General features: G+C 52.1%; 1 protein-coding gene across 11 annotated transcripts in view; it reads right to left on the reverse strand.

Annotated features, from left to right (window-relative positions):
- Window positions 1-3,573: 3,573 nt before the first annotated feature.
- LOC140717431 (uncharacterized) overlaps window positions 3,574-27,351 on the reverse strand; it is a 122,089-nt gene continuing 98,311 nt past the window's right edge. For 9 of the 11 annotated variants that reach the window (XM_073031006.1, XM_073031005.1, XM_073031010.1 and 6 more), the window contains 2 exons: window positions 8,411-8,493; window positions 3,574-6,752 (listed from right to left, as the gene is read on the reverse strand). In XM_073031006.1, the coding sequence (XP_072887107.1) occupies window positions 4,381-6,750 (2,370 nt within the window). In that variant the 5' untranslated portion in view covers window positions 6,751-6,752; window positions 8,411-8,493 and the 3' untranslated portion in view covers window positions 3,574-4,380. Of the gene's footprint in view, window positions 6,753-8,397; window positions 8,494-27,351 lie in introns of all 11 variants that reach the window. The other 2 variants (XM_073031014.1, XM_073031015.1) reach the window with 1 other exon arrangement.

A 27,351-nucleotide genomic window follows, 5' to 3' on the forward strand; every position in this document is an offset into this window, starting at 1 on the left:
GTGAGAAGAAAGAGCCAAAGTTGATTGGAAGGTGAAACTAGCAGGGGTGATGGTAGAATGGCAATGGCTGGAGTTTCTGGGAACAATTTGGAAGGCACAGGAAAAACACATCCCAAAGATGAAGGAATATTCCAAAATGATGAGGAGGCAACTGTAGCTGAGAAGGGAAGTCAGAGACAGTATTAAGGGAAGAGAAGGCATTTAATACTGTATAGCAAAAACTAGTCGGATGTTAGAGGATTAGGATGCTTTTTAAGACCAAGAGAAATCAAGTAAAAAAAGCCATAAGGAGAGAAACGATTAAATGTGAAGAGAAGTTAACCAATATTATCAAAGAGGATACCAAAAGTTTTTTTTTCAAGATATATACGGTAAAGAGTAAAAGAGAGATAATAGTGCATATCTGACCACTGGAAAATGATGCTAGAGAGGTAGTAATGGGGGGGGGGGGGGAAGAAAAGAAATGGTGGATGAATTTTACGTGTATTTTGCATCAATCTTCATTGTGAAGTCGCTGTGTGCTAGAAATTCGAGTGTCAGGGGCAGAAGTGAATGCAGTTGCTATCACAAAGGAGAAAGCACTTGGGAAGCTGAAAGGTCTGAAGGCAGATATGTCACCTGGACCAGATGGACTATACCCCAGGGTTCTGAAGAAGTGAGCTGAAAAGACTGTGGAGGTTTTAGAAATGATCTTTCAAGAATCACTAGATTCTGGAATGGTTCTGGAGAACTGGACCCACTTCAATGCCAGCACATCTTTTCTTAGATAAAGGGCGAAAACAGCAGACAATATTTGAAATACAGTCTGACCAATGCCTTTTTCATGCCTCAGCATTACATCTTTATATTAGTCCTCTCAAAATGGATGCTAACATTGCATTTGCTTTCCTACCACTGACTCAGCCTGCAAGTTAACCTTTAGGGAACCCTGCAGAAGTCCCAAGTCCCTTTGCACCTATGATTTTTGAATTTTCTCCCCATTTAGAAAATAGTCTACACCTTTATTCCATCCATCAAAATACATGATCATACACTTAACCTATTCTCCCAATCTGTCCAAGTACTTCTGTAGACTCCCTACTTCTTCAACACAACCTACCCCTCTACCTATCTTCATGTCATCCACAAAGCTATCAATTTCATTATTCAAATCCATGTAACATGAAAAGCAGTCCCAACAAAGACCCCCGTGGAACACCACTAGTTACTGACAACCAACCAGAAAAGGCACCCTTTGCCTCCTGCCGATCAGCCAATGCTCTATTCATGTTATTCTTTCCTGTAATACTGTGGGCTCTTGTTAAGCAGCCTCACGAATTTTTGCTCTATTATATGCCTTCTCTTTTGCTTTGACCTCTCGTCAGCAATGATTGTGTCATCCTGCCTTTAGGATACTTCTTCTTTGGCATGTATATCTATTACACCTTCGAATTGCTCCCAAATATTCCAGCCATTGCTACTGTTAGTGTTCCTTTCCATTCAATTTCAGTCAACTCCTCTCTCATGCCCCAGTAATTCCCTTTACTCCACTGAAATACTGATCCATCTGACTCTACTTTCTCCCTCTCAAATTTCGGGGCGAATTCTATCATATTTTGATCACTGGCTCCTAAGGGTTTCTTTACCTTAAGCTCTCTAATCAATTCTGGTTCATTGCACAACACCCAATACAGAATAGCTGATCTCCTAGTGGGCTCAACCACAAGCTGCTCTAAAAAGCTCTCTAGAAATCCCCCTCTTGAGAGCCAGCACCAACCAACCCGATTTTCCCGATCTACCTACATATTGAATCCTTCTGACATGCATTTCCTATCTCGTGTCATAATTTGTAGATATCCTTACTACCATTTTTTTTGGGGGGGTGATCTGTATGTAACTCACTTAAGGGTCTTTTTACCCTTAGCTCTATCCACAATTATTCTACACAATCCGATCCTAGGCAACCTCTTTCTAATGATTTAATTTCATTTTTTTTTAAACAGCAGAGCCACGTCACCCCTTCTGCCTGTTCTTTTGATACAAAGTGTATCCTTGGACGTTAAGCTAGAAATATAATCTTCTTCCAGCCACAATTCAGTGATTCCCTCAACATCATACATTTCAATCTCTAACTGTGCTATTAATTCATCTTCCTTATTCAGTATACTGTGTGCATAACACCTTAATTTCTGTATTCATCACACTTTTCGATTTTGTTCGCCTTTTACATTGCAACTTATTCTGTTGACTGCAATTTTGCCCTATCATCAGCCTCTTCTTGCTAGCAGTTTCATTACACATTGCCTGTATGTAAACCAACTACCCCATCTACAGCATTATCACTCCGGTTCCCATCCCCCTGACAAAACCTCCTAAACAGCTCTAGCAAAAGTGCCCACAATGATATTGATCCCCCTCAGGTTCAGGTGTAACTGGTCCCTTTTGTATGGGCCATACATTCCCTAGAATAGATTCAAGTGATCCATAATCTGAAACCCAGTCCTCTTCACTATTTTCTGAGCCATGCATTCATCTGCCAAATCATCCTACTCTTGACCTCACTGGTGTGTGGCATAGGCAGCAATCCAGAGATTACTACCCTGGAGGTCCTGTTTTCAGCTTTCTACCTAGGTCCGTAAAATCTCTCTTCAAGACCCCTTCACCTTTCCCACCTGTCATTGATGCCAATATATACTCAGACTTCTGGCTGCTCAGCCTCCTCCTTTAGAATACCGTAGACCTGATCCGAGACATCCCCGATCCTGGCTCCTTGGAGACAACATACCCTCCAGGTGTCTCTACCACACCCAAACTTGCCTCTATTCCAACGGAATGTCCTATCACCTCTGCAGTGCTCTTCACCTCTATTCTCTTCTGAGCCACAATGACAGAGACCCGGTCTGCGGCTCCCCCCGACAGCCCTCCCCCCACCATAATACTATCCAAAGTGGTATACGTATTGAGAGGAATGGGCACAGGATTACTTTGCACTGGATGCCCATTCCCATCCTTCTCTTGGCAGTCACCCGGTTACCTGCTGCCTACAACCTAAGGGTGACTATCTCCCTGTAGCTCTTATCTAACACTTCCTCCATCTCCCTTATGTGCTGAAGGTCACTGAACTGTAGCTCCAGTTCCTTTAACAGATTCTCTGACGAGTTGCAGCTTGGTACCTGGTACAGATGTAGTTACCTGGGAGGCTGGAGGTCTCCCAGAATTCCCACATATCACACAGAACAAAACACCCAGAGTATTTCTCCCTGCAATAACTGATGAGGAATAAAGAAGATGAAGAAACTTACCAGATACTTACCTTGCTCAAGCTTGATAAGCCAAAGCCACTCACAGAATGGCCGCTCCAACAATGACCGCCCCGATTGCCCATGTCTTATTTTTAATCACTCTTTCTAATGAATCCCTCTTACTGATTGGGTGCAGTCCAACTCTGAAAAACTGCTGCAAAGTGCTGACTTTTTAATCTTCAGCCACGACCCTAAGTGAAAATGTACCTTCTTGTCATGCTCCTGCTCTCTGATTGGACATAACCTAATGCTCCACCCCCCCTCCAGACACAGAGAACCAACTACTATGAGGTTTGTATTATCACCTTCCATTTTAATTCACATTGTACAGAGGAGAAGCAACAGATCGAGACAAAAAGGGGCTTGGTCATTGGAGTAAGCTCCTCCGGCTAACCCCACCACCCCACCCCCACCCCCACGGCTGCCTGATTCCTGTGGTGGCTTGGCTCAGTATCCTGCCCCAGGAGCACTGTTGGAGGGAGGGGCACGGTGGGCTCAGTACCCCTCAGCAAAGGGAGTGGGGCTGGTCGAGGGAGGGGCACAGTGGTATCGATTGGTTTTGGACTTACTCAGCTCCTCTCCTCCTCGCCCTCTCACACCTCCACTCTCCCCATTATCCTCTGCCTTCCACTCTCTTTGCAACTTATTCACCCTCTTTGATTCATTTATTCACTGATTCACTCACTCCCTTTCTCCCCACTCTCTCTCTGCTTTATTCACCCATCTTCCACTCAGTTTCTCTACTTCATGTGTTCAGACTCATTCACTTGCTCTGCCGCTTTCACACACTCTGCCTTATTCACCCTCTCCCTGCTTTCCATTCGCCCGCACTGACTCAATCACTCTTTCAGACACTTGTTCTCACCGACATATTCAGGCATTCTCTCTCTCTGACCGACTCTCACGGTGACATTCATTCGGACTTTGACACACTCACTGCACTCCTCCCTCTCACACTCACTATCCTCACTGAACATCCCTTCTCTGCTCCCCAGTTGCTGTAAGGACTGGTTAAGGAGGAAGGAAGGGGTGAAAACACCGCGAGTTCTCCCAACCCTAGGCCGCTCCACTCCCCCCCATCCCCTTCGCCATTACCCAGCTACTGCCCTCCAGTGCCCCCCTGCCAGGCAGAGGGGTGGGCGAGAGCACCCTGCCCACACAGGTCCCCCACAGGGGTGCCATCCCATCCGGGGGTGGGGCCGCCAGGGAAGGCCCCCTGCAGGCAAAGCTCGAAGTTGGAGACGCCCAGGCCGAAGCCGCCGATGTCGAAACTAGCCAAGTGTCCCCGGCAGAGGGGACAGTGTGTGTCCTCGGGCTCGCTCCCACCCCCTCCCGTCCCCAGGCCTGCTGAGCCCCCCCCCTCCTCGCTGCCTGCCGGCGCTACAAAGAGCTGGCGGCAGGTGGCGCACTGCACCGCCCGCTCGCCCTCATGCTGCGGCTGGTGGGCCAGCAGCTCAGCCCAGGAACTGAAGCCTCGCTTGCACATGCCGCACTCGAAGAGGGCGGGTGGAGGACGGGCGCCGAGGGTGGGGTCAGGCATGGTGGCTATGACCTCAGATACGTGCTGCTGGGCACGCACCTCCTCCAGCTGCCGCTCAGCGGCTTCGGCCAACTGCTGGGTGCGGGCATCGGCCAGTCGCTGTTGAGCAGCCGCCGCCGCCACTGCCTCTGGATCGTGCACGTTCTGGTGTTTGCTGAGGCCGCCTGCGGTGTAGAAGCGGCGCTGGCACACGCCGCACTGGAAAGCGGGCTCGCCAGAGTGCTGGCGCTCATGCAGGCGTAGGCGGGCGGCACTGGGGCAGCGCTGGGGGCAGAGGCGGCACTGGAAGAGGCCGCTGGGCGAGGCAGCGTGTGTCAGCCTGTGCTTGGCCAGCACACTGGCTGTGTAGAAACCCTTGGAACAGAGCTGACAGCGGAAGGGTTTTTCGCCGGTATGGGTACGGCAGTGCACACCCAGCTCACTGGAGGTGTAATAGCGCTTGGGGCAGTGGTTGCAGGCGAAGGGTTTGATGCCAGTGTGGGTGCGACGGTGCTTGCTGAGGTCACCAGAGCGGTAGAAAGACTTGCCGCAGAGTGGACAGCAGTAGGGACGTTCACCGGTGTGAGTGCGCCCGTGCACCCGAAGCTCGCTGGCTGTGTAGAAGCGCTTGGGGCACTGGGAGCAGGGGAAGGGGCGCTCGCCGCTGTGGAAGCGGGCGTGGATCTTCAGCTCGCTGCCAGTGCAGAAGCGCTTGCCACAGGACGGGCAGCCATGGGGCCGCTCGGCACCGTGGGTGCGCTGGTGCTTGACCAGGTCACCGGAACGGTAAAAGCGGCGGGGGCACTCGCCACAGCAGAAGGGACGCTCACCGCCATGAGTCTGTTGGTGCCGTCGAAGGTCCCCAGAGGTGAAGAAGCGCTTGGCGCACTCGCCGCAGGCAAAGGGGCGCTCGCCGCTGTGGAAGCGGCGGTGCCGAGTCAGGTTACTGCTGGAGTGGAAACGCTTGCCACAGAGCGGACACTCGAAGGGCCGCTCACCGGTGTGGGTGCGCTGGTGCTCCAGCAGGTGCCCCAGCCGGCCGAAGCGCTTGCCGCAGGCGGAGCAGGGGTGGGGTCGCTCACCGGTGTGGGCCAGCTGGTGAGCTCGCAGTTCGCTGGAAGTGTAAAAGCGCTTGGGGCACAGCTGGCAGGGGTAGGGACGGCGCCCACTGTGGAAACGCTGGTGGGAGGAGAGCTCCGAGTAGGTGGGGTAACAGCGGCCGCAGATGGCGCACTCAAAGGGACGGGGGGCCCCGTGTCGGGGCCGGTGCAGAGCCAGGTGGCTGAGGGTGGCGAACGTCTTTCCGCAGACGGAGCACTCGAAAGGGCGCTCGCCAGTGTGAGTACGGAGGTGCCGCTCCAGATGGGAGGGGCAGGCAAAGCCCTTGCCGCACTCTGGGCACGGGAAGCGGTTGGGCCGGCGCTGGCGCTTCACCCCCTCCTCCTCTTCTTCCACACCGGCATGTGGGAGGGGTTCCGTCGCTGCCCCATTCTGTCCCAGCAGGGGTGGAGAGAACCCCTCCCGCACTCCCTCTGAATCAGGGGGCTCAGGAAGTCTGGGGGAAGAGTCGTCACCCCATCCCGCATCCTCGAAGGGGTCAGGTTCACAGTCGGGGTCGGGGTCAGGGTCAGCATCGGGATCAGTTTCAGGGTCGGCATCGGGGTCAGTTTCAGGGTCAGGATGGGTGGAATAGAGCTCGTCCCCCTCCTCCTCCACTCCCTCCTCCTCCTGCTTGGGGGTCCACACCAGCCCCTCCTCCTGTGTAGACGTCCTAGGGGTAGAAGGCTCCTCCTCTGCTGTGATTTTGGCTGCTGCTGTTGCTGGCGACCTCGGGGATGTGATGAAACAAGATGGCCGGGGCTCCCCCGCCTCTTGCCCCACTGCAGGGGGAGATGGGTCCCGATCGCCGTCGGGAGTCCTGGACAGCTGAGGACATGGTGGAGATGACATTGCTGTGTGGGGATGGGAAGGGAGAGAAAGGGCAGCAGAGAGTCAAAGATGGATTGGGAGCAATAGACACAGAGCTCCCCAGTCCTTCCCTCACCTCACATCAACTTGCCTCATACCTTTCACTATTGTCCCTCACCCTATCTTCATCAATGCCCTTCCCTCTCTCTTACTCCCCTCCCTTACCCCCCTCCCCACCACACTGCTCCATCACCCTCCCTCACTGCTCCTTCACGCCCCCCCACCCTCCTTACCACAGGGGAGTTTGGTGCTCCCTCACCGTCCCTCCCAATGTCACACTATTGTTTATTGACTATATTTTCACATTCAATTCTAGAATTCCAAGCAAACTCACCTCCAAACTCCGGATCCTGGGAGGTAATGCCTCCATTTACTGACAAACCGCAGTTAGTACCGATGGGTAGCAACGCATCTGCCACGATTATTCTAAGCACGGCAGCCGCGTAAGGTTGCAGCCCCCTACTACTCCCTGTACACTCACAGCTGCATGGCCAAGTTCTGCCCTACTTCACTGATGACCCACGGCACTGGGCCGTATCTCAAAAAACAAGGAGATAGAGAGCTTAATGACAAGACAACATCATGTCATCAGAATAAAAGAGCTGGTCACTGATTTCAGTGGAGGGTGGGGGGATGAGCACATGCTCCTGAAAACATGTGCTCAAGGATAACTTCTATCCTGCTGTGCTCAAGCTTGAATGGACTTCTTGTCTGGTAAGATACATACTTGGTCTCACATTCTACCTTGCTATGATCCTGCACATTATTGATTACTCACACTGCACTCTCTCTGTGGTACTTTAGTTTCTTATAGCCAGGGTGGTAGTGGGTACAAGCTCCTACAACCTATTAAATGCTCCCAATGGTGTGCAACTCAGATAGCCTCTGACAACCTAGTCCAACTCCTGGCATTCATGTGCGGCTGAGCTACTAAGCCCAGCGGAACCAATTCTACTGACTGGTGAAGGAGCAAAGGTGGGCTATTAGCGCCTTAAAACCAGTCCTTTCAGGCAGCCACAGTTGGCTTCTCATCTAGGAGAAGGAAAACTCTGATCTCAAACTTCTACTGATTGCAGCTATACTCACATATGGGGAAGGCTTTGGGAGCAAATCCCGAGGGGAAAGTTCCAGAGCTGGAACCTGTAAGGCAGTCCTACATTGAGTTCAACGCTGACTAGCAACTCCTGTGATGCTGCTGGTGCCAAACTGTATCGGCCTCTGCCGCTCCTTTAGGTACATCAGACGCACGGAGAGGGGGAGCTTGCTGCATGGGCAACAGCTTGCTCTCCATATCGTACTGCCCTGGCTTGCGTATCTAGACAGCTAGGTCGCAACATCCATGGTCAACCCTGACCAATGGAGGTCTCAACATCATCATTCTCTCTGTAGCTATTACACTGTATTCTGCATTACTATTTTACCAAGTTCTACCTCAAAGCACTGTGTAATGATCTGTTCTGTATGAACAGTATGCAAGGCAAGTTAAACACTGTATCTCAGTACCAAAATGTCTGCCTCTCCCATAGATCAGTGGTCCCTCCACGCACCTCTCATAAACCTTCACTGGCATCTCACACTCCCTTTTCCACTGCTTCTCTTTCACCCCTCATTCTACTCCATCCTACTCACCCTCTCCACTCACCAATGTGACTCTCTAAACCAGAGTGTTCCAGTTTTGGTCAGTGGCGGACAAAGCCAGCTTTCGTACTCCTTGGTCCAGGGGTCCTGAGGGAGAAGGGGATATTTCAGTTGAGTTTCAGTCTCCCTCTCTGCCAACCCTGCTACAGAAGGAACAGAGGACAATTCCCCTGTGTTCCAGTCTCTCCCGTCATGAAATGTCCCTCCCCCCTTTACTGCATTATCCCAACTCCCCAGCATCGAAGTCACTCCCCTGTCCCCTTCTTTCCCTCTTTCTCTATCCACATTCCCTCACTTCCATACCTCTCACCCTCTTCTCCTCATCTCAATCCTGTTCTTTCTCTATCCCGCTACCTCTTCCTGTACCTCTCTCCATCTGCTCCCGCAAATCTTACCCTCTGCACCTCTCTTCCCTAACATCCCAGTCTACCGCTCTCTCACAGTCAACCTGTGTCTGTCTCTCTCGGTCTCACCGTCACTCTGTGTCCGTCTCCCTCTCTCACCGTCTCTCTGTGTTCGTCTCCCTCGGTCTCACCGTCACTCTGTGTCCGTCTCCCTCTCTCACCGTCACTCTGTGTCCATCTCCCTCTCTCTCACCGTCACTCGGTGCCTGTCTCCCTCTCTCTCACCGCCACTCGGTGTCTGTCTCCCACTCTCTCACTGTCACTCTGTGTCCGTCTCCCTCTCTCTCACTGTCATTCTGTGTCCGTCTCCCTCGGTCTCACCGTCTCTCTGTGTCTGTCTCCCTCTCTCTCACCGTCACTCTGTGTCCGTCTCTCTCGGTCTAACTGTCTCTCTGTGTCTGTCTCCCACTCTCTCACCGTCACTCTGTGTCCCTCTCCCTCTCTCTCACTGTCACTCTGTGTCTGTCTCCTTCGGTCTCACCGTCACTCTGTGTCCATCTCTCTCGGTCTAACCGTCTCTCTGTGTCCCTCTCCCTCTCTCTCACCATCACTGTGTGTCCGTCCCCCTCTCTCTCACCGTCACTCTGTGTCTGTCTCCCTCTCTCTCACCATCACTGTGTGTCCGTCCCCCTCTCTCTCACCGTCACTCTGTGTCTGTCTCCCTCTCTCTCACCATCACTGTGTGTCTGTCTCCTTTGGTCTCACTGTCACTCTGTGTCTGTCTCCTTCGGTCTCACTGTCACTCTGTGTCCCTCTCCCTCTCTCTTACCGTCACTTTGCGTCCGTTACCCTCTCTCACCATCACTGTGTCTATCTCCATCTCTCTGTCAACCTTTCTCTCTTCCAACTCTTCTCTCAACCTGTTCCAATCTCTCTCTGCCTGTTCCCATCCCAATCTCTTCTCAACACAGCTCTCCATTTGTCCCCATCCCAATCTCTCCCCAACACTTCTCTCCGCCTGTACCCATCCCTATTTCTCCCCAAATGTCTGTCCATCTGTCCAAATCCCAATCTTACCCCAGCACAACTCATTGTTTGTCCTCATCAAAATTTCTCCCCCAACAGATCTGATTGTCCCCATCCCAATCTCTCCCAACACCTCAATCCATCTGTCCCCTTTCCAATCTCCCATAACTCTTCTCTCCACTGGTCCCCATCCCAGTCTCTCCCAACGCCTCGATCCATCTGTCCCCATTCCAATGTCTCTCCAACACCTCTCTCTGCCTGTGCCCATCTCAATATCTTCCCAACACCTCACTGCATCTGTCCTCATCCCAATCTCTCCCCAACAATTCTCTCAGTCTGCCCTCATCCCATTCTCTTCCCAACCACTCTCTCCACCTGCTCCAATCTCAATCGCTCTCCAACAGCTCTCTCCAATTGTTCAAATCTCAATCTTTCCCTACTGTCTCTTTCTATGTCTCCCAATCACACAACACACTTCTCCATCTGTCCCATTCCCAATCTCTCTCCAACAACTTTCTCCCCCTTTTCATATCCCAATCTCTAAATAAGACACCTCTCTGTTTGTCCCCATCCCAATCACTATTCAACAACCCTCTCTGCCTGTCCCAATCTCACTCACTCTCTAAAATGACTCTCTGTGTCCAAATCCCAAATCTCCCCCACTACCTTCCCACCCGTCCCCATCCCAACCTCTTTCCACCTGTCTCCAACTGTCCCATTCCCAATCTCTCCCCAACACATCTGTTTCTCCCCATTCCAATTTCTTCCCCACACTTCTCTCCGTCTGCCTTATTGGAATATCTCCCCAATACCTCTCTCAAGCTGTCCCCATCCCAATCTCTTCCCAACACCTCTTTGTGCCTGTAACCATCCCAATCTTTCCCCAACACCTCTCCACCTGTCCTCATCCCAATCTTTCCCCAGCAGGACTGTCCGCCTGTCCCCATACCAATCTCTCCCCAGCAGCACTCCAACTGTCCCCATCCTAATCTCTTCCCAAGAACTGTTCCCTCTGTCCCTTGCCAATATCAACGCCTTGATCTATCTGTTCCCAACCTAATCTCTTCCAACACATCTCTGCGCCTGTCCTCATGCCATTCTCCATCATCTCTCTCTGTCTACTCCCCAAAACCTTTCTCCACCAGTCCCCATCTCAATCTCTCTCCCAGTCAGTCCCCATACCAATCACTCCTCAACACCTCTCTCCATTTGCCCCAACCCAATCACTCAACACCTCTCTCCATTTGCCCCAACCCAATCTCTCCTCAACACCTCTCCATCTGCCCCAACCCAATCTCTCCTAAACACCTTTCTCCACCTGTCTGCATCCCAATATCTCTCCGCATCTCAATCACTCCCCAACACCTCTCTCCAACTGGCCCCATACCAATTATTCCCCAAAACCTCTCTCTGAATGTCCCCATTCCAATACTTAATGACACCACCCTCTGCCTGTCCCCATCTCCACTCTCCCAGTTAGACTGCATCACAATCACCCGTCCTTTCTCCAACTGTCTGAATACCAATGTCTCCCTAACACCTCTCTCCATCTATCCCCACCCCAATCTCTTCCCCACACTACTCTCCCACTGTCTCCATCTCAGTCTCTCTCCAATACCCCACTCCACCAGACCCCATCTCAATCTCTTCCCAACACCTCTGCATCTGTCCTCCTCCCAATCTCTCCCCAACAATTCTCCCCATCTGTCCCCATCCCAATTTCTTCCCAACCCTTCTCTCCGCTTGCTCCAATCTCAATCTCTTTCCAATAGCTCTCTCAACAGTTCAAATCTTAATCTTTCCCTGCCATCTCTCTCCGATTATGCCCACCCCAGTCACTTCCCAACACTTCTCTCCATCTGTCCACATCGACTTTCTTCCCTGGTTCACATCCCAATCTCTAAATAACATATCTCGCCATCTGTCCCCATCCCAATCGCTTCCCAACACCACTCTCTGTCTGTCTTCATCCAAATTTCTCCCCAACATTTCTCTCCGCCTATTCTGATCCCAATCACTTATCAACACCCCTCTCTGCCTGTCCCAATCTCAGTCTCTCTCTAAAATGTTTCTCTGCCTGTCCAGATCCCAATCTTTCCCCGCTACTTTTCCCATCCATCCCCATCTCAATCTTTCTCACCAGCTTTCCACATCACAATCACTCCCCAACACCTCCCTCCACCTGATCCCATCCAAATCTCTCCGCAACACATCTCTCTCTGAAAGTCCCCATCTCACTTCTAATACCACTCTCCTTTCGTCCCCATCCCAGTCACTAATAATACCACTCTCCTTTCATCCCCATCCCAGTCTCTCCCCAATACCTCTCTCCATCTCTCTGGATCCTAATCACTGCCCAAAACTCTCTCCGAATGACCCAATCCCAATCGCTTAACAACACCTATCTCTGCCTGTCCCCATCTGAATCTCTCTCCAAGTCAGACCACATCACAATCTCTCACCTTGTCCTCTATCCAATTGTCCCAATACGAATGTCTCCCTACCGCCTCTCTCCATCTAGTCACATTCCAATCTCTTCCCAAGACCTTTCTCCCATAGCTCCAATCTGTCCCTATCATCTCTCCTCCTGTCCCAATCACAATGTCTTCCCAACACCCCTCTCTGCCTGTTCCCATCCCAAACTCTCCCACAACACCGCTCTCTGTCTGTACCCATCCCTATTGTTCCCCAACATGTCTCTCCACTTCCCAATCTATTCCCAACACCTCCCCTCACTTGTCCCCATCTAAATCTCTCTCCTACAGCTCAATCAGTCTGTTCCCATCCCAATCTCTTCAAACCATCCATTTCTCCATCAACTCTCTCTGACTGCTTCCATTCCAATGACACTCAACACCTCTCTCAGCCTGTCCACATCCCCATCTGTCCCCAAAATCTTTCTCCACCTGCCTGCATCCTAACATCTCTCACTATCTCTCCCCATTGCAATCACTCCCCAATCCATCTCTCCAACTGTCCCCACTCCAATCACTCCCAAATACCTCTCTCCAACCATCCCCATACCAATCACTCCCCAATACCTCTTCAACTGTCCCCACTCCAATCACTCCACAATCCCTCTCTCCAACTGTCCCCATACAAATCACTCCCAAATCCCTCTCTCCAACCATCCCCATACCAATCACTCCCCAATCCCTCTCTCCAACTGTCCCCATACGAATCACTCCCCAATACCTCTCTCCAACTGTCCCGACTCCAATCACTCCCCAATCCCTCTCTCCAACTGTTCCTATACCAATCATTCCACAATCCCTCTCTCCAACTGTCCCAATACCAATCACTCAAACATCCCTCTCTCCAACTGTCCCCATACCAATCACTCCCGAATCCCTCTCTCTAACTGTCCCCATACAAATAACTCCCCAATCCCTCTCTCCAGCTGTCCCCATCCCAATCACTCCCCAATACATCACCAACTGTCCCCACTCCAATCTCTCCCGAATCCCTCTCTCTAACTGTCCTCATACAAATAACTCCTCAATCCGTCTCTCCAGCTGTCCCCATCCCAAACACTCCCCAATACCTTTCCAACTGACCCCACTCCAATCTCTCCCCAATCCCTCTCTACAACTGTCCCCATACCAATTACACACAAATCCCTGTCTCCAACTGTCCCCACTCCAATCACTCCCCAATACCTCACTCCAGCTGTCCCCATACCAATCACTCCACAATACCTCTCCAACTATCCCCACTCCAATCGCTCCCCAATCCGTCTCTCCAATGTCCCCAAATCAATCACGCTCTAATACCTCTCCAACTGTCCCCACTCCAATCACTCCCCAATACCGCTCCAACTGTCCCCACTCCAATCACTCCCCAATCCCTCTCTACAGCTGTCCCCATACCAATCACTCCCCAATACCTCTTCAACTGTCCCCACTCCAATCACTCCACAATCCCTCTCTCCAACTGTCCCCATACAAATCACTCCCAAATCCCTCTCTCCAACCGTCCCCATACCAATCATTCCCCAATCCCTCTCTCCAACTGTCCCCATAGCAATCACTCCCCAATCCATCTCTCCAGCTGTCCCCATACCAATCACTCCCCAATACCTTTCCAACTGACCCCACTCCAATCTCTCCCCAATCCCTCTCTACAACTGTCCCCATACCAATTACACACATATTCCTGTCTCCAACTGTCCCCACTCCAATCACTCCCCAATCCCTCACTCCAGCTGTCCCCAAATCAATCACGCTCTAATACATCTCCAACTGTCCCCACTCCAATCACTCCCCAATCCCTCTCTCCAGCTGTCCCCATACCAATCACTCCCCAATACCTCTTCAACTGTCCCCACTCCAATCACTCCACAATCCCTCTCTCCAACGGTCCCCATACCAATCACTCCCCAATCCCTCTGTCCAATGAACCCATACCAATCACTCCACAATCCCTCTCTCCAACTGTCCCCATACCAACCACTCCCAAATCCCTCTCTCCAACCGTCCCCATACCAATCAGTCCCCAATCCCTCTCTCCAACTGTCCCCATATAAATCACTCACCAATCCCTCTCTCCACCTGTCCCCATCCCAATCCCTCCCCAATACCTCTCCAACATTTCCACCTCCAATACCTCCCCAATCCCTCTCTCCAACTGTCCCCATACCAATCACTCCCCATACGCTCTCCAATGTCCCCACTCCAATCACTCCCCAATACCTCTCCAACTGTCCCCACTCCAATCACTCCCCAATCCCTCTCTACAACTGTTCCTATACCAATCACTCCCCAATCCCTCTCTGGAATGTACCCATACCAATCATTCCCCAATCCCTCTCTCCAACCGTCCTCATACCAATCACTCACAAATGCCTCTCTCCAACTGTCCCCATTACAGTCACTCCCCAATCCCTCTCTCCAATGTCCCCATACCAATCACTCCCCAACACCTCTCCAACTGTCCCCATACCACACACTCCCCAATCCCTCTCTCCAACTGTCCCCATCCCAATCACTCCCCAATCCCTCCCTCTAACTGTCCCAATACCAATCACTCCCCAATCCCTCTCTCCAGCTGTCCTCATACCAATCACTCCCCAATACCTCTCCAACTGTCCCCACTCCAATCACTCCCCAATCCCTCTCCAGCTGTACCCATTCCAATCACTCCCCAATAACTCTCCAACATTTCCCACTCCAATAGCTCCCCAATCCCTCTCTCCAACTGTCCCCACTCCAATCACTCCCTCTTACCTCTCCAACTGTCCCCATACGAATCACTCCCAAATCCCTCTCTCCCACTGTCCCCAAACCAATCACTCCCAAATCCCTCTCTCCAACTGTCCCCACTCCAATCACTCCCCAATCCCTCTCTCCAATTTCCCCTTACCAATCACTCCCCAATCCCTCTCTCCAGCTGTCCTCATACCAATCATTCCCCAATACCTCTCCAACTGTCCCCACTCCAATCACTCCCCAATCCCTCTCTCCAACTGTCCCCATACCAATCACTCCCCAATGCCTCTTCAACTGTCCCCATAGCAATCACTCCCCAATCCCTCTGTCCAATGTCCCCATACCAATCACTCCCAAATCCCTCTCTCCAACTGTCCCCATACGAATCACTCCCCAATACTTCTCTCCAACTGTCCCCACTCCAATCACTCCCCAATCCCTCTCTCCAACTGTTCCTATACCAATCACTCCCCAATCCCTCTCTCCAACTGTTCCCATAACAAACACTCCCCAATCCCTCTCTGGAATGTACCCATAACAATCATTCCCCAATCCCTCTCTCCAACCGTCCTCATACCAATCACTCACAAATGCCTCTCTCCAACTGTCCCCATTCCAGTCACTCCCCAATCCCTCTCTCCAATGTCCCCATACCAATCACTCCCCAACACCTCTCCAACTGTCCCCATACCACACACTCCCCAATCCCTCTCTCCAACTGTCCCCATCCCAATCACTCCCCAATCCCTCCCTCTAACTGTCCCGATACAAATCATTCCCCAATCCCTCTCTCCAACTGTCCCCATACCAATCACACACAAATCTGTCTCCAGCTGTCCCCATTCCAATCACTCCCCAATCCCTCTCTCCACCTGTACCCATCCCAATGCCTCCCCAATACCTCTCCACCTGTCCCCACTCCAATCACTCCCCAATCCCTCTCTCCAACTGTCCCCATACCAATCACTCCCCAATACCTCTCTCCAACTGTCCCCACTCCAATCACTCCCCAATCCCTCTCTCCAACTGTTCCTATACCAATCACTCCCCAATCCCTCTCTCCAACTGTTCCCATACCAATCACTCCCCAATCCCTCTCTCCAACCGTCCTCATACCAATCACTCACAAATGCCTCTCTCCAACTGTCCCCATTCCAGTCACTCCCCAATCCCTCTCTCCAATGTCGCCATACCAATCACTCCCCAACACCTCTCCAACTGTCCCCATACCACACACTCCCCAATCCCTCTCTCCAACTGTCCCCATCCCAATCACTCCCCAATCCCTCCCTCAAACTGTCCCGATACAAATCATTCCCCAATCCCTCTCTCCAACTGTCCCCATACCAATCACACACAAATCTCTGTCTCCAGCTGTCCCCATTCCAATCACTCCCCAATACCTCTCCAACTGTCCCCACTCCAATCACTCCCCAATCCCTCTCTCCAGCTGTCCCCACTCCAATCACTCCCCAATCCCTCTCTCCAGCTGTCCCCACTCCAATCACTCCCCAATCCCTCTCTCCAGCTGTCCCCATTCCAATCACTCCCCAATACCTCTCCAACATTTTCCACTCCAATAGCTCCCCAATCCCTCTCTCCAACTGTCCTCATACCAATCACTCACAAATGCCTCTCTCCAACTGTCCCCATTCCAGTCACTCCCCAATCCCTCTCTCCAATGTCCCCATACCAATCACTCCCCAACACCTCTCCAACTGTCCCCATACCACACACTCCCCAATCCCTCTCTCCAACTGTCCCCATCCCAATCACTCCCCATTCCTCCCTCTAACTGTCCCGATACAAATCACACCCCAATCCCTCTCTCCAACTGTCCCCATACGAATCACTCCCCAATACCTCTCTCCAACTGTCCCGACTCCAATCACTCCCCAATCCCTCTCTCCAACTGTTCCTATACCAATCATTCCACAATCCCTCTCTCCAACTGTCCCAATACCAATCACTCAAACATCCCTCTCTCCAACTGTCCCCATACCAATCACTCCCGAATCCCTCTCTCTAACTGTCCCCATACAAATAACTCCCCAATCCCTCTCTCCAGCTGTCCCCATCCCAATCACTCCCCAATACATCACCAACTGTCCCCACTCCAATCTCTCCCGAATCCCTCTCTCTAACTGTCCTCATACAAATAACTCCTCAATCCGTCTCTCCAGCTGTCCCCATCCCAAACACTCCCCAATACCTTTCCAACTGACCCCACTCCAATCTCTCCCCAATCCCTCTCTACAACTGTCCCCATACCAATTACACACAAATCCCTGTCTCCAACTGTCCCCACTCCAATCACTCCCCAATACCTCACTCCAGCTGTCCCCATACCAATCACTCCACAATACCTCTCCAACTATCCCCACTCCAATCGCTCCCCAATCCGTCTCTCCAATGTCCCCAAATCAATCACGCTCTAATACCTCTCCAACTGTCCCCACTCCAATCACTCCCCAATACCGCTCCAACTGTCCCCACTCCAATCACTCCCCAATCCCTCTCTACAGCTGTCCCCATACCAATCACTCCCCAATACCTCTTCAACTGTCCCCACTCCAATCACTCCACAATCCCTCTCTCCAACTGTCCCCATACAAATCACTCCCAAATCCCTCTCTCCAACCGTCCCCATACCAATCATTCCCCAATCCCTCTCTCCAACTGTCCCCATAGCAATCACTCCCCAATCCATCTCTCCAGCTGTCCCCATACCAATCACTCCCCAATACCTTTCCAACTGACCCCACTCCAATCTCTCCCCAATCCCTCTCTACAACTGTCCCCATACCAATTACACACATATTCCTGTCTCCAACTGTCCCCACTCCAATCACTCCCCAATCCCTCACTCCAGCTGTCCCCAAATCAATCACGCTCTAATACCTCTCCAACTGTCCCCACTCCAATCACTCCCCAATCCCTCTCTCCAGCTGTCCCCATACCAATCACTCCCCAATACCTCTTCAACTGTCCCCACTCCAATCACTCCACAATCCCTCTCTCCAACGGTCCCCATACCAATCACTCCCCAATCCCTCTGTCCAATGAACCCATACCAATCACTCCACAATCCCTCTCTCCAACTGTCCCCATACCAACCACTCCCAAATCCCTCTCTCCAACCGTCCCCATACCAATCAGTCCCCAATCCCTCTCTCCAACTGTCCCCATATAAATCACTCACCAATCCCTCTCTCCACCTGTCCCCATCCCAATCCCTCCCCAATACCTCTCCAACATTTCCACCTCCAATACCTCCCCAATCCCTCTCTCCAACTGTCCCCATACCAATCACTCCCCATACGCTCTCCAATGTCCCCACTCCAATCACTCCCCAATACCTCTCCAACTGTCCCCACTCCAATCACTCCCCAATCCCTCTCTACAACTGTTCCTATACCAATCACTCCCCAATCCCTCTCTGGAATGTACCCATACCAATCATTCCCCAATCCCTCTCTCCAACCGTCCTCATACCAATCACTCACAAATGCCTCTCTCCAACTGTCCCCATTCCAGTCACTCCCCAATCCCTCTCTCCAATGTCCCCATACCAATCACTCCCCAACACCTCTCCAACTGTCCCCATACCACACACTCCCCAATCCCTCTCTCCAACTGTCCCCATCCCAATCACTCCCCAATCCCTCCCTCTAACTGTCCCAATACCAATCACTCCCCAATCCCTCTCTCCAGCTGTCCTCATACCAATCACTCCCCAATACCTCTCCAACTGTCCCCACTCCAATCACTCCCCAATCCCTCTCCAGCTGTACCCATTCCAATCACTCCCCAATAACTCTCCAACATTTCCCACTCCAATAGCTCCCCAATCCCTCTCTCCAACTGTCCCCACTCCAATCACTCCCTCTTACCTCTCCAACTGTCCCCATACGAATCACTCCCAAATCCCTCTCTCCTACTGTCCCCAAACCAATCACTCCCAAATCCCTCTCTCCAACTGTCCCCACTCCAATCACTCCCCAATCCCTCTCTCCAATTTCCCCTTACCAATCACTCCCCAATCCCTCTCTCCAGCTGTCCTCATACCAATCATTCCCCAATACCTCTCCAACTGTCCCCACTCCAATCACTCCCCAATCCCTCTCTCCAACTGTCCCCATACCAATCACTCCCCAATACCTCTTCAACTGTCCCCATAGCAATCACTCCCCAATCCCTCTGTCCAATGTCCCCATACCAATCACTCCCAAATCCCTCTCTCCAACTGTCCCCATACGAATCACTCCCCAATCCCTCTCTCCAACTGTTCCTATACCAATCACTCCCCAATCCCTCTCTCCAACTGTTCCCATAACAAACACTCCCCAATCCCTCTCTGGAATGTACCCATACCAATCATTCCCCAATCCCTCTCTCCAACCGTCCTCATACCAATCACTCACAAATGCCTCTCTCCAACTGTCCCCATTCCAGTCACTCCCCAATCCCTCTCTCCAATGTCCCCATACCAATCACTCCCCAACACCTCTCCAACTGTCCCCATACCACACACTCCCCAATCCCTCTCTCCAACTGTCCCCATCCCAATCACTCCCCAATCCCTCCCTCTAACTGTCCCGATACAAATCATTCCCCAATCCCTCTCTCCAACTGTCCCCATACCAATCACACACAAATCTGTCTCCAGCTGTCCCCATTCCAATCACTCCCCAATCCCTCTCTCCACCTGTACCCATCCCAATGCCTCCCCAATACCTCTCCACCTGTCCCCACTCCAATCACTCCCCAATCCCTCTCTCCAACTGTCCCCATACCAATCACTCCCCAATACCTCTCTCCAACTGTCCCCACTCCAATCACTCCCCAATCCCTCTCTCCAACTGTTCCTATACCAATCACTCCCCAATCCCTCTCTCCAACTGTTCCCATACCAATCACTCCCCAATCCCTCTCTCCAACCGTCCTCATACCAATCACTCACAAATGCCTCTCTCCAACTGTCCCCATTCCAGTCACTCCCCAATCCCTCTCTCCAATGTCGCCATACCAATCACTCCCCAACACCTCTCCAACTGTCCCCATACCACACACTCCCCAATCCCTCTCTCCAACTGTCCCCATCCCAATCACTCCCCAATCCCTCCCTCAAACTGTCCCGATACAAATCATTCCCCAATCCCTCTCTCCAACTGTCCCCATACCAATCACACACAAATCTCTGTCTCCAGCTGTCCCCATTCCAATCACTCCCCAATACCTCTCCAACTGTCCCCACTCCAATCACTCCCCAATCCCTCTCTCCAGCTGTCCCCACTCCAATCACTCCCCAATCCCTCTCTCCAGCTGTCCCCACTCCAATCACTCCCCAATCCCTCTCTCCAGCTGTCCCCATTCCAATCACTCCCCAATACCTCTCCAACATTTTCCACTCCAATAGCTCCCCAATCCCTCTCTCCAACTGTCCTCATACCAATCACTCACAAATGCCTCTCTCCAACTGTCCCCATTCCAGTCACTCCCCAATCCCTCTCTCCAATGTCCCCATACCAATCACTCCCCAACACCTCTCCAACTGTCCCCATACCACACACTCCCCAATCCCTCTCTCCAACTGTCCCCATCCCAATCACTCCCCATTCCTCCCTCTAACTGTCCCGATACAAATCATTCCCCAATCCCGCTCTCCAACTGTCCCCATACCAATCACACACAAATCTCTGTCTCCCGCTGTCCCCATCCCAATCCCTCCCCAATACCTCTCCAACTGTCCCCACTCCAATCACTCCTCAATCCGTCTCTCCAGCTGTCCCCATCCCAATCACTCCCCAATACCTTTCCAACTGACCCCACTCCAATCTCTCCCCAATCCCTCTCTACAACTGTCCCCATACCAATTACACAACTGTCCCCATACCAATTACACACAAATCCCTGTCTCCAACTGTCCCCACTCCAATCACTCCCCAATCCCTCACTCCAGCTGTCCCCACTCCAATCACTCCCCAATACCTCTCCAACTGTCCCCACTCCAATCACTCCCCAATCCCTCTCTCCAGCTGTCCCCATACCAATCACTCCCCAACACCTCTCCAACTGTCCCCATACCACACACTCCCCAATCCCTCTCTCCAACTGTCCCCATCCCAATCACTCCCCAATCCCTCCCTCTAACTGTCCCGATACAAATCATTCCCCAATCCCTCTCTCCAACTGTCCCCATACCAATCACACACAAATCTCTGTCTCCAGCTGTCCCCATTCCAATCACTCCCCAATCCCTCTCTCCACCTGTCCCCATCCCAATGCCTCCCCAATACCTCTCCACCTGTCCCCACTCCAATTACTCCCCAGTCCCTCTCTACAACTGTCCCCATACCAATCACTCCCCAATCCCTCTCTCCCAACTGTCCCCATACCAATCATTCCGCAATTCCTCTCTGGAATGTACCCATACCAATCATTCACCAATCCCTCTCTCCAACTGTCCCCATACCAATCACACACAATTCTCTGTCTCCAGCTGTCCCCATACCAATCACTCCCCAATACCTCTCCAACTGTCCCCACTCCAATCACTCCCCAATCCCTCTCTCCAGCTGTCCCCACTCCAATCACTCCCCAATCCCTCTCTCCAGCTGTCCCCATTCCAATCACTCCCCAATACCTCTCCAACATTTCCCACTCCAATAGCTCCCCAATCCCTCTCTCCAACTGTCCTCATACCAATCACTCACAAATGCCTCTCTCCAACTGTCCCCATTCCAGTCACTCCCCAATCCCTCTCTCCAATGTCCCCATACCAATCACTCCCCAACACCTCTCCAACTGTCCCCATACCACACACTCACCAATCCCTCTCTCCAACTGTCCCCATCCCAATCACTCCCCATTCCTCCCTCTAACTGTCCCGATACAAATCATTCCCCAATCCCGCTCTCCAACTGTCCCCATACCAATCACACACAAATCTCTGTCTCCCGATGTCCCCATTCCAATCACTCCCCAATCCCTCTCTCCACCTGTCCCCATCCCAATCCCTCCCCAATACCTCTCCAACTGTCCCCACTCCAATCACTCCTCAATCCGTCTCTCCAGCTGTCCCCATCCCAATCACTCCCCAATACCTTTCCAACTGACCCCACTCCAATCTCTCCCCAATCCCTCTCTACAACTGTCCCCATACCAATTACACACAAATCCGTCTCCAACTGTCCCCACTCCAATCACTCCCCAATCCCTCACTCCAGCTGTCCCCATACCAATCACTCCCCAATACCTCTCCAACTTTCCCCACTCCAATCGCTCCGCAATCCCTCTCTCCAATGTCCCCAAATAAATCACGCTCTAATACCTCTCCAACTGTCCCCACTCCAATAACTCCCCAATACCTCTCCAACTGTCCCCACTCCAATCACTCCCCAATCCCTCTCTCCAGCTGTCCCCATACCAATCACTCCCCAATACCTCTCTCCAACTGTCCCCACTCCAATCACTCCCCAATCCCTCTCTACAACTGTCCCCATACCAATCACTCCCAAATCCCTCTCTCCAACTGTCCCTATACCAATCACTCCACAATCCCTCTCTCCCAACTGTCCCCATGCCAATCACTCCGCAATTCCTCTCTGGAATGTACCCATACCAATCATTCACCAATCCCTCTCTCCAACTGTCCCCATACCAATCACTCCCCATACGCTCTCCAATGTCCCCACTCCAATCACTCCCCAATACCTCTCCAACTGTCCCCACTCCAATCACTCCCCAATCCCTCTCTACAACTGTTCCTATACCAATCACTCCCCAATCCCTCTCTCCAACTGTTCCCATACCAATCACTCCCCAATCCCTCTCTGGAATGTACCCATACCAATCATTCCCCAATCCCGCTCTCCAACCGTCCTCTTACCAATCACTCACAAATGCCTCTCTCCAACTGTCCCCATACCAATCACTCCCCAACACCTCTCCAACTGTCCCCATACCACACACTCCCCAATCCCTCTCTACAACTGTTCCTATACCAATCACTCCCCAATCCCTCTCTCCAACTGTTCCCTTACCAATCACTCCCCAATCCCTCTCTGGAATGTACCCATACCAATCATTCCCCAATCCCTCTCTCCAACCGTCCTCTTACCAATCACTCCCCAATCCCTCTCTCCAATGTCCCCATACCAATCACTCCCCAACACCTCTCCAACTGTCCCCATACCACACACTCCCCAATCCCTCTCTCCAACTGTCCCCATCCCAATCACTCCCCATTCCTCCCACTAACTGTCCCGATTCAAATCACTCCCCAGCCCCTCTCTCCAACTGTCCCCATACCAATCACACACAAATCTCTGTCTCCAGCTGTCCCCATTCCAATCACTCCCCAATCCCTCTCTCCACCTGTCCCCATCCCAATCACTCCCCAATACCTCTCTCCAACTGTCCCCACTCCAATCACTCCCCAATACCTCTCCAACTGTCCCCACTCCAATCACTCCCCAATCCCTCTCTCCAGCTGTCCCCATACCAATCACTACCGAATACCTCTTCAACTGTTCCCACTCCAATCACTCCCCAATCCCACTCTACAACTGTCCCCATACCAATCACTCCCCAATCCCTCTCTCCAGCTGTCCCCATATCAATCACTCCCCAATTCGTCCCCAACTGTCCCCACTCCAATCACTCCCCAATCCCTCTCTCCAATTTCCCCATACCAATCACTCCCCAATCCCTCTCTCCAGCTGTCCTCATACCAATCACTTCTCAATACCTCTCCAACTGTCCCCACTCCAATCACTCCCCAATCCCTCTGTCCAATGTCCCCATACCAATCACTTCCCAATACCTCTCCAACTGTCCCACTCCAATCACCCCCAATCCCTCTCTCCAGCTGTCCCCATACCAATCACTCCCCAATACCTCTTCATCTGTCCCCATACCAATCACTCCCCAATCCCTCTGTCCAATGTCCCCATACCAATCACTCCCAAATCCCTCGCTCCAACTGTCCCCATACGAATCACTCCCCAATACCTCTCTCCAACTGTCCCCACTCCAATCACTCCCCAATCCCTCTCTCCAACTGTTCCTATACCAATCATTCCCCAATCCCTCTCTCCAACCGTCCTCATACCAATCACTCACAAATGCCTCTCTCCAACTGTCTCCATTCCAGTCACTCCCCAATCCCTCTCTCCAATGTCCCCATACCAATCACTCACCAACACCTCTCCAACTGTCCCCATACAACACACTCCCCAATCCCTCTCTCCAACTGTCCCCATCCCAATCACTCCCCATTCCTCCCTCTAACTGTCCCGATACAAATCATTACCCAATCCCGCTCTCCAACTGTCCCCATACCAATCACACACAAATCTCTGTCTCCCGCTGTCCCCATTCCAATCACTCCCCAATCCCTCTCTCCACCTGTCCCCATCCCAATCCCTCCCCAATACCTCTCCAACTGTCCCCACTCCAATCACTCCTCAATCCGTCTCTCCAGCTGTCCCCATCCCAATCACTCCCCAATACCTCTCCAACATTTCCCACTCCAATAGCTCCCCAATCCCTCTCTCCAACTGTCCCCAAACCAATCACTCCCAAATCCCTCTCTCCAACTGTCCCCATTCCAATCACTCCCCAATCCCTCTCTACAACTGTCCCCATACCAATCACTCCCCAATCCCTCTCTCCAGCTGTCCCCATATCAATCACTCCCCAATTCGTCCCCAACTGTCCCCACTCCAATCACTCCCCAATCCCTCTCTCCAATTTCCCCACTCCAATCACTCCCCAATCCCTCTCTCCAATTTCCCCATACCAATCACTCCCCAATCCCTCTCTCCAGCTGTCCTCATACCAATCACTCCCCAATACCACTCCAACTGTCCCCACTCCAATCACTCCCCAATCCCTCTCTCCAACTGTCCCCATTCCAATCACTCCCCAATCCCTCTCTCCACCTGTCCCCATCCCAATGCCTCCACAATACCTCTCCAACTGTCCCCACTCCAATCACTCCCCAATCCCTCTCTCCAGCTGTCCCCATTCCAATCACTCCCCAATACCTCTCCAACATTTCCCACTCCAATAGCTCCCCAATCCCTCTCTTCAACTGTCCCCACTCCAATCACTCCCTCTTACCTCTCCAACTGTCCCCATACGAATCACTCCCAAATCCCTCTCTCCCACTGTACCCAAACCAATCACTCCCAAATCCCTCTCTCCAACTGTCCCCATTCCAATCACTCCCCAATCCCTCTCTACAACTATCCCCATACCAATCACTCCCCAATCCCTCTCTCCAGCTGTCCCCATATCAATCACTCCCCAATTTGTCCCCAACTGTCCCCACTCCAATCACTCCCCAATCCCTCTCTCCAATTTCCCCATACCAATCACTCCCCAATCCCTCTCTCCAGCTGTCCTCATACCAATCACTCCCCAATACCTCTCCAACTGTCCCCACTCCAATCACTCCCCAATCCCTCTCTCCAACTGTCCCCATTCCAATCACTCCCCAATCCCTCTGTCCAATGTCCCCATACCAATCATTCCCCAACACCTCTCCAACTGTCCCCATACCACACACTCCCCAATCCCTCTCTCCACCTGTCCCCATCCCAATCACTCCCCAATACCTCTCTCCAACTGTCCCCACTCCAATCACTCCCCAATACCTCTCCAACTGTCCCCACTCCAATCACTCCCCAATCCCTCTCTCCAGCTGTCCCCATACCAATCACTACCGAATACCTCTTCAACTGTTCCCACTCCAATCACTCCGCAATCCCACTCTACAACTGTCCCCATACCAATCACTCCCCAATCCCTCTCTCCAGCTGTCCCCATATCAATCACTCCCCAATTCGTCCCCAACTGTCCCCACTCCAATCACTCCCCAATCCCTCTCTCCAATTTCCCCATACCAATCACTCCCCAATCCCTCTCTCCAGCTGTCCTCATACCAATCACTTCTCAATACCTCTCCAACTGTCCCCACTCCAATCACTCCCCAATCCCTCTGTCCAATGTCCCCATACCAATCACTTCCCAATACCTCTCCAACTGTCCCACTCCAATCACCCCCAATCCCTCTCTCCAGCTGTCCCCATACCAATCACTCCCCAATACCTCTTCATCTGTCCCCATACCAATCACTCCCCAATCCCTCTGTCCAATGTCCCCATACCAATCACTCCCAAATCCCTCGCTCCAACTGTCCCCATACGAATCACTCCCCAATACCTCTCTCCAACTGTCCCCACTCCAATCACTCCCCAATCCCTCTCTCCAACTGTTCCTATACCAATCATTCCCCAATCCCTCTCTCCAACCGTCCTCATACCAATCACTCACAAATGCCTCTCTCCAACTGTCTCCATTCCAGTCACTCCCCAATCCCTCTCTCCAATGTCCCCATACCAATCACTCACCAACACCTCTCCAACTGTCCCCATACAACACACTCCCCAATCCCTCTCTCCAACTGTCCCCATCCCAATCACTCCCCATTCCTCCCTCTAACTGTCCCGATACAAATCATTACCCAATCCCGCTCTCCAACTGTCCCCATACCAATCACACACAAATCTCTGTCTCCCGCTGTCCCCATTCCAATCACTCCCCAATCCCTCTCTCCACCTGTCCCCATCCCAATCCCTCCCCAATACCTCTCCAACTGTCCCCACTCCAATCACTCCTCAATCCGTCTCTCCAGCTGTCCCCATCCCAATCACTCCCCAATACCTCTCCAACATTTCCCACTCCAATAGCTCCCCAATCCCTCTCTCCAACTGTCCCCAAACCAATCACTCCCAAATCCCTCTCTCCAACTGTCCCAATTCCAATCACTCCCCAATCCCTCTCTACAACTGTCCCCATACCAATCACTCCCCAATCCCTCTCTCCAGCTGTCCCCATATCAATCACTCCCCAATTCGTCCACAACTGTCCCCACTCCAATCACTCCCCAATCCCTCTCTCCAATTTCCCCACTCCAATCACTCCCCAATCCCTCTCTCCAATTTCCCCATACCAATCACTCCCCAATCCCTCTCTCCAGCTGTCCTCATACCAATCACTCCCCAATACCACTCCAACTGTCCCCACTCCAATCACTCCCCAATCCCTCTCTCCAACTGTCCCCATTCCAATCACTCCCCAATCCCTCTCTCCACCTGTCCCCATCCCAATGCCTCCACAATACCTCTCCAACTGTCCCCACTCCAATCACTCCCCAATCCCTCTCTCCAGCTGTCCCCATTCCAATCACTCCCCAATACCTCTCCAACATTTCCCACTCCAATAGCTCCCCAATCCCTCTCTTCAACTGTCCCCACTCCAATCACTCCCTCTTACCTCTCCAACTGTCCCCATACGAA

The sequence above is a fragment of the Hemitrygon akajei genome, chromosome 27 (genome assembly GCF_048418815.1).
Source record: "Hemitrygon akajei chromosome 27, sHemAka1.3, whole genome shotgun sequence".
Classification (NCBI taxonomy): Eukaryota; Metazoa; Chordata; class Chondrichthyes; order Myliobatiformes; family Dasyatidae; genus Hemitrygon; species Hemitrygon akajei.